Raw genomic sequence first — 7,896 nt, 5'->3', positions numbered from 1 at the left:
TCAGCAGGAGTTGGGAAAGACAACCCCGTGACTGATAAAATATAAACCAGAACAGACTCAAATTACTAACTGTATCTACAGTAAACTGAATGCCTTCATTTTAATATATGTTAGTCTCAGAAGACCAAAAGCTACACAGAAAATGACACTACCTACAGAAAGAGCCCATGCACAATATTAACGTTACATGGCAAGAGACATTTTGGTGTTCAAGTAGTCATTCAACCTCAATCATATGCAGATTACTATATGGTAGGTACAGCTCATTCCTAAGTCTCTGCTCGGACTTTTAAGTCAATCTTAATGTTCATCGTGAAACAAATTATACTTAAATGTTTAACAGAACCGTGCAGCAAAACACACACTTCTCCAGCCTCCCTACTTAGTACTGTCCTTGCCCAGTGGCACCACTGTGACTACAGACACAAATCATACAGTAGTCTGGCTACAGCCAGACATGAATTCAAGGGCGCACACAAGAAAACCATCAGATTATCTAAGTTTTCATCACATTTTAGTTCCTCCAAAGATAGAATCACTACTCTGAAAAGCATGCTTCTTTGACTACCTATATCAAATCAGCTGCTCCCTATTGGTTTTTTATCTGAAAGAGCAACAGTAATAGTGTCCTAGTATTAAATACACAACTTTAAGACCACTGCATCAGAATTTTTCTTTTTAGACCAATCCATCTTACAAAGCAGCCCAGAACATGCACACAGTTTTTGAGTATAATCAGTACCTGCCAATGAAATAATCTGGACATGACTTTCAGATTCAATACCAAGATCATTTGAGCACTGCACATTCAAACCAAAGAACTCATACCCTAAATGTTCCTTGAAAACGGAATGTTGATAGATTCAGTCTAAGGCACTAAGCCAGTTAGGTCTAGTCTGCTATGTCAGAAATGGTACATCAGGCCAATCAGCTACAAATTGCTAGCCATTACTGAAAAATAAAACTTTTTCCATTTTCATTCAAAGACGCATTGTTTTGCTGTCAAACTTTACCACAAAAATGCTGATTATGACAAGAATCTAGCTCTTACAGTTTAGTATTTGCCAGTATTTATCAAACATGAAGACTCAGAACAAAAGTGTTCATACAAAATCATAACAACATGCCTCAGGAACACTTAAGTTAGAAGACAGAATGATTTAAACTTAAATTGGATTTGATCAATTCTTGGGACAACTGAAGGATTATTTTACCTGTTACCACCACCACCACCTCCTCCGCCTCCACCTCCATGACTCTCCATCCCATAGGATTGGTTAAGGTAAGAGTCCATGGATCGTGGGCCACCATAGCCTCCATGCCCATAATCACGGTCCATGTCTAAAAAAAGAGCAGAAAAATGTTTATAAAGAAAGCAAGCAAGAAGTCTTATTAAGTAATCTAGTTTAAATTCTTAAGTAAAAGGTTTACTCTTTGCCACTGTGCTTACAAACAAAATACAAAACTGCCAGCTGCAAATCAATTTTGACACTGTGCTTAGGGAAGCTGTGTGCCTTTGACATCATCTCAGTACCTCTTAACTGAAATCCAGTTCATATTTTTTCCCAGTAATGGATAACTTGGGATTATTATTCCATCAGCTAGAATTCAGACGCAAGTTAAATTAAGAGAATTAAATGGAGAAACCCGATGTAGAATATGTCAAAAGTTAGCGGAGAATTAAGACCACTTCCCTCCCTTTAATAACACACAGATCTTAGAGGCATCTGCTTTCTCTATCTAATGCCACACACACACTGTGTGTATTCACTCACACTGGGAGACCTTGGGTCAAGGTTACAAGCTGTCACGCTGCAGTGCGGACTCTGTATACAGGCTACTGTCACACAAAGGAATTTTCTCCAGTCTAGCACAAACAAAAATCCACCCAAATCAACACTGAGTTGCAGTTAACTGCACTAAGATGTTGGTATTTCATAGCTGAACTGATGTCACTTCATGACATCTTTATATTCAAGTCTGGCAAAAGAACCAACTTCTTCCTCAACACTGGAAGTCCTATGTAAAAGTTATGGTTAAATAACCATCCATAAATTCAAAAGCACTAAAGCAGTGTTGCAGATCTGCATAACAAGTATGATCCACTGCCTTCCTGTAGCACACACAATTCACACTTCACTAGCATTCCAGTGACTAAAACTGCTTCCTGGTACCAACCAACACTAACTTTTGGATAATACAAAGAAAGCCTGGCAAATCAAGCCTCACAGAAAAGGTAACATAGAGAAGAAAAACACAGTGAACACAGGAAGGATAAAAATATAACCACACAAAGACTTGTCCACTCTGACAAGAGAGAGTATTTTATACATTTCAAAATCTCCAAGTGTAAACCATTGACTTTTCCAGAAGATAACAGGACAACAAGCTCACCTAATATCATAAGAAATTTTCCTGTTTAAAGAAACATAGTAAATCTCTGTGTGTATCATTTCATGAAAATAAGTATATATACTATTTCCTGCTTGTACCTGCTTCTTGTTAGCACCAGGCAGCCATTGTGATTTACTTTCTTACATCTGTCAGTACGAAGAATTCTGCAAATGTTATTGAACTGACTGTATCACTTTTACACAAATGTTCTTAGCATGCCTGAATAGAGACTCCAACAAATTAAGATCTCCTGCTCATTTTTTTGGTTTTTTTTTGTTTGTTTGTTTTTTTACTGATCATAGGCACTTTCTAAAAAGTTTAAGAGGATACTTCTGAAACAAAAAAACTTTGAACATGGAAGCCACACTGCACCTTTCCATATTCCAAACACACAATAAAGACCCTGCAGCAAAGAAGAAAAAAGCTTTTCAAAGCTTTAATCATGTAGCACCACATGGCATCAACTTCAACTGCAAAAAGTTACTCTAAAGAAATGGCTGAGCCTTCTAATAGAAGCATCTAATATTCCTCTCTCATGTGACTGAATGATCTACCTAATCCAGTGAAATACCCTCAGGACTGCCTACATGAAGATGCAGGCCAGTAGAAAGAGTAAGGTAATCAATAAAATAATTTCAGTTTCAGAAATTAAGGTTAGATGAGCCTATGATTGATCTCAGATCCAAGCTGGTTTGTTTGTTTTTAAAAAAATTTTTTTTTTTTTTTAAATACAGCATATCTAATGAAAAGACAATGACATTCTGGAAACTGAAATATATCTGACCTAAAAGCACCCAATAATTTACCTTAGTTTTACCTGCTCCCTATTATCTACAGGCCCTCAGATGACACAATAGTAATTAGGTTAAGAGTTGAAGAGGTGAATCAAATCATTCAACAAGGAAGAACACATCATACTGTCAAGATACTGCAATCCACTTCTATTACAGCAGAGTAAGTAGTGACCAGTGGTGTCCATATACCAGAAGTTCGCTAGTGCAAAAAAACACATTCACACACAAAAGAACTCTTCCAAAAAATGGTCTGAAGCATAGTTTTGAAATAAATTTTTTGTCTAACATTTTTAGTATGCAAGTAAATACTAAAATACATTTTACAATCACAAGATAACTTCTGACATCTACTTCTGCCCAATACTCTTCTTACTCATCCAAGGTTCATGTTATTTAACATTAGCAGTCTTGCTGTAGAGCTATGCCAGTCCCTAAATCCCCGCCTTAAGGGCATCACCACTTCTTCCCTAACAGTGAACAACTTACTCATCCTTTCCAGACTCACTGCACTGCATTTACCTACATTACAGTACACTCATATTTGAAAAGGTTTAGCAGGGGATACAAAAGGTACAAAGAAGTTAAGACGAATGATCACTTGCATGATTTTTCTACTACAAGAAACTGGAGGTAGCAAATGGAACTTAAAAATAACAAGCTAAAAAATTAACTTGATCCTTTTTAACAAAACAGAAGTTAAGTCCTAGAACTGCTCTGTGACAAGAAGTTACTAAAAATGTACACAGATTTAAGAAAGAAATTGGATAAATCCACTGACAAGAAATTCAAAGGATGTCGAACAAAAAGACTATGTCTCTGGTTCAGACCCCAAGGTGCAAACCAGTGAAGGCATATAAATATACTGAAGGAGTACTTGTACTATTGCTTCCACATCTCCAAAAGGACAGCGACATACAGGATATTGGTGAGGTGGGACAGACAGATCTTTGACCCAGCGTCATGAAGGTGATTTTATGAGCTCCTTCTGACTATTTTATTAACTGTTCCAGATTGCTGAGCAGTTAACCTATCATTCCAGCCACTGGCCTCCTCGTTTAGTCATTTTCTCAGCTGCAAACTTTACCAAAGATTTATAGATTTTACATTTCATGCCCAGAGCTTGACAAAGACACTGCATTCAAACTGAGAAGTGCAGTATTTCTTCACACATTAAGCTTTTCTTTACTCTGTTCTCCAGACAGGTTTTATCCTAAAAAGGGGGAAAACGTACAAGAAGCCAGTAAATATTCACTCAGGTGAAGCAAAATGAAAGTATTTCAATTTTTGAATGCAGTAGCTGAATAATAATCACTTGCACAGCTTTAAATATTACAATCTCAAGGTAAATACCTTATTAGTTGACAAACTTCACAACCACAGACAAAGTCCCTTAGTTGACAAACCTCACAACCACAAAGTCCCTGTGCAGTAGCCTCTTTCACACTTTTAATTCTTCTACTAACTAAAGCAAGACAGATGGACATGGAGCATTAAAAAAAAAAAAAAGCTATATCTGCACAAACAATTTCCTCTCTCTGTAGCCTGCTCCCTGTTCACTGTTATGTTAGGTCTGTCTGTCACCCCCAGTGGGGATACATAGAAGTTGCCTGTCTGTGCAAACTATTCAGGCTAAACATGAAATTGTTGCACATGCTAAGAGAACATGTGCTTAAGCACTAGAGAAAAACCACTAGGAATTGTATTGCAGTGTCTCAAACTGAAAATTCAAAAGTGTAGTACTTCATTTAAGTTTAAACAGTAACTGTATATCAAAGAAACCTTTGAAGAAATATTGTATCTGTGTATCTATGAATACTAGAGTGAAAAAAAAGAGAAGAAAAAAAAGAAATGGTCCACATTTGCTCCTGAAGTTTAAAAATGAAAGAGTAAATCTCTGAACTGATGAAGGCACTGACAAAGCATCCAAAACAGAGTTTAAGAAATAAATCAGGTTTTTGTATCTGCAGCGTCTTACCTAAATACAGTGTGGATGAATGAGCTGTTGAACTACAGTACAGAAATAGAATTGCAAAGAACGATCTCACTTTTCATTTCTAGATCATACTTAGTCTACTGGAGTAGGGAAGAGAAGAGAAGAGTTATATCAGAGGGGGGAAAAAAATGTATTACCGCTAAAATAAAAAAGAATGGGACACTAAAAGACAAGTTCAATTTACAAATTAAAATGTTAATGTGTATAAATTCCTTCAGATTTTAAAAACCAGCCATATCTGGGGGACAGATCATTTAAAATAGCTGCAAAGTAAATCTCAATAGCCAGCAAAGAAAAATCAGAATTTCCTTAGGAAAAGAGCTAGGAAGTTAAGCATGTAATAGGTAAGACTCAGAATCCCTTGCTACAAAAGACTCCATTTAAAAGAAAAAGCTTAAGATCAGAGAACATTGAAATCATACTCAGAGCACAAAGAAACTAAATAATTTTCACTAGTGTTCTCAATGTGGAGCATATGAAAAGGCTAGAAAAATGAAAGGAAAAAGATATTGCAATAATAATAAATGGAAAAAAAAAACTTCAGTAAAGTAAAAATAACCTTTAAACAACAAAAAACCCAGAAGTGCCAGCTTGAAACAAGCTAAATTTCCCTATATTTTAAATTCATAATCCACAATGAGTACAACACCCTTAGGGATCCGTTGTGCAACAGTAAGCAACATTTTCTTCAGACACATTACATTTTTCATAACATCATGCCTGCTTTAAGATCACGACCTTGTCATTAGGTACAGAAGTTTTAACACCTCATTGAGTCCCATCCAAAATAAACCAATCCCAAATGAATTTCAGAAATAGAAGCAAAAGCCATTTCCCCTTCCAGATTAAAAAGATAATAGTTACAGTAATTAAAATATTAACATGAATAGTTAATAACATTTCTGTTAATAATATTAACAGAATTATTCTACAGGCCATGTCATCTCTGTCTCAAACCAAGTCATCAGCAAGGGACAATGGTGGAATTACAGCAGTCGTCAGCCATCCAATGAAAAGTGCTTCACACTGGCTAAAAGTTTCCAACAGGAAGAACATTGCCAAGAGCTCAAATGAAAACTGGGCAAAGATGAAAACTCTGAACATCCATCCTCTGTTGCCATCTACTGGAACCCTACAAAATAGCCTTTAGCGCACTGTACAGCATCAAGGTAAGACATAGCTTTACATATGACTTACTAATGTACACAGAACGCATAAACATTAATGTTAAATGTTTCAAGCTGCATACATCATAATTAAACTTGTTTAATAATTATGAATAACAGAAAGCTTAAATATCACAATGAAAACTATTATTACAGAGGTACATGAAAGGAACAATCTAATTGTACAACACACATTTGATGGGTTACTTCCCATAGGATGAGCCTGGATTCACTTTAATACTACTGTCATCAGATCTCAGAAAAGCAGGTCCTGGTTAATGGCTACAGTGAATATTCCAGTAAGATAGAAGACTGCCACTTAAGAACAGCCTTTTCTACTAGAAATCTAAAGGACATTTAATTAGAAATCAATACAGAAGATTAAAAAACAGGGTGATACCTTTATTTATTTTACTATGAAGAAAGCGAAATGCAAAATATTATCACTGGCAAAAAAGCTAAGACTTAAGGAATGTATCGTAAAAATGACCATATTGCAATCAAAGATGGGTTTGTAATCCAACATGTTATTTCCGTATAACGGCCAGCAAGAGTATCAAGCGATCCAACAGCAAACACTTACTTGATGACATCTGTAAATGAAGCTTGGGTACAGTTTATGGTAAAGTTTTTATATTAACATCCTTTTAGTACTTGCTTGCATGTTGGCAAGAGATGTCAAATCATTTCTTGAGTTATGTCTCAGTTCTTACAGTTCTTATAGTTCTTAGTCATTATCCAAACTCATAACCTTAATCATCTTACAAACACATGTGCATTCCTTTTTGTTGTATCTATGTGATATTTTTGATAGTATAAAAACAAGAGCTAGCTTTTGCTGTACCACATTCATTAATATGCTTTCTATATTCCTTCCCAAACTCTTAGTTAAGTTAAAGTCAACTCAAAAAAAAAAAAATCAAAACAAAAATGAAAATCAAGCAGTTCCAGGTTCTGTTTTTTCCAAGTCCATATAAAAAGGGGAAAACATCCTCTTTCTTTTTGACAGAAGTAGTAAGAATCAAATACAGTAGTCCATCAGAAAACAAAATACTGATTTATGCAAAAAGCATCATCATATGAAAAGGCTGTATTCCCCCCCATCCCCACTCCTTGATCTCACAATTTTGATTTGGAACGTGCAGGAGTTCATGTTGACATGCCCAAGATGAAAATCAAGTCTCACTCCCAGCCAGTTATAACTCCTCCAGAAAACAATATGTGCAGTCAAACCACGTTACGTACTTTTTAATAACCCGTTCGGTTTTTTTTGTTTTTGTCAACACTGACTGTTCAGCCCCAACGCTTTTTACAGGTTAGACGTATTTATAGCTCATACCTGAGACTGACCCACTGGGCATGTTCACACCACAATGCATGGGGGTATCTGGGAATCTCCAATCTCTGTCTTCAGCTGGAGAGGATGGGTCAGTGAGAATGACTTAGTGCTTAGCAAGAGCTGGAGGGGAGAGACAGGGGGCCGCAACAAGAGGCGGCTCTCTCTCCTGTCGGATCTCCAGTCTCCTGACACGACCCCCTCACGGAGCTC

General features: G+C 36.4%; 1 protein-coding gene across 1 annotated transcript in view; it reads right to left on the bottom strand.

The window, feature by feature from the left end:
- Positions 1–7,757, bottom strand: part of ZNF326 (zinc finger protein 326) — a 29,851-nt gene extending 22,094 nt beyond the window's left edge. The window contains exons 1-2 of the mRNA XM_010281781.1: positions 7,687–7,757; positions 1,215–1,341 (exon numbers count right to left, since the gene is read on the bottom strand). Of these exons, the coding sequence (XP_010280083.1) occupies positions 1,215–1,341; positions 7,687–7,726 (167 nt within the window). The 5' untranslated portion in view covers positions 7,727–7,757. The remainder of the gene's footprint in view (positions 1–1,214; positions 1,342–7,686) is intronic.
- Between the last annotated feature and the right edge of the window lie 139 nt (positions 7,758–7,896).

The sequence above is a fragment of the Phaethon lepturus genome, unplaced genomic scaffold, assembly GCF_000687285.1.
Source record: "Phaethon lepturus isolate BGI_N335 unplaced genomic scaffold, ASM68728v1 scaffold2582, whole genome shotgun sequence".
Lineage (NCBI taxonomy): Eukaryota > Metazoa > Chordata > Aves > Phaethontiformes > Phaethontidae > Phaethon > Phaethon lepturus.
Note: the sequence above shows the minus strand (reverse complement) of the source record. Positions and strands in the feature narration are given on the sequence as shown.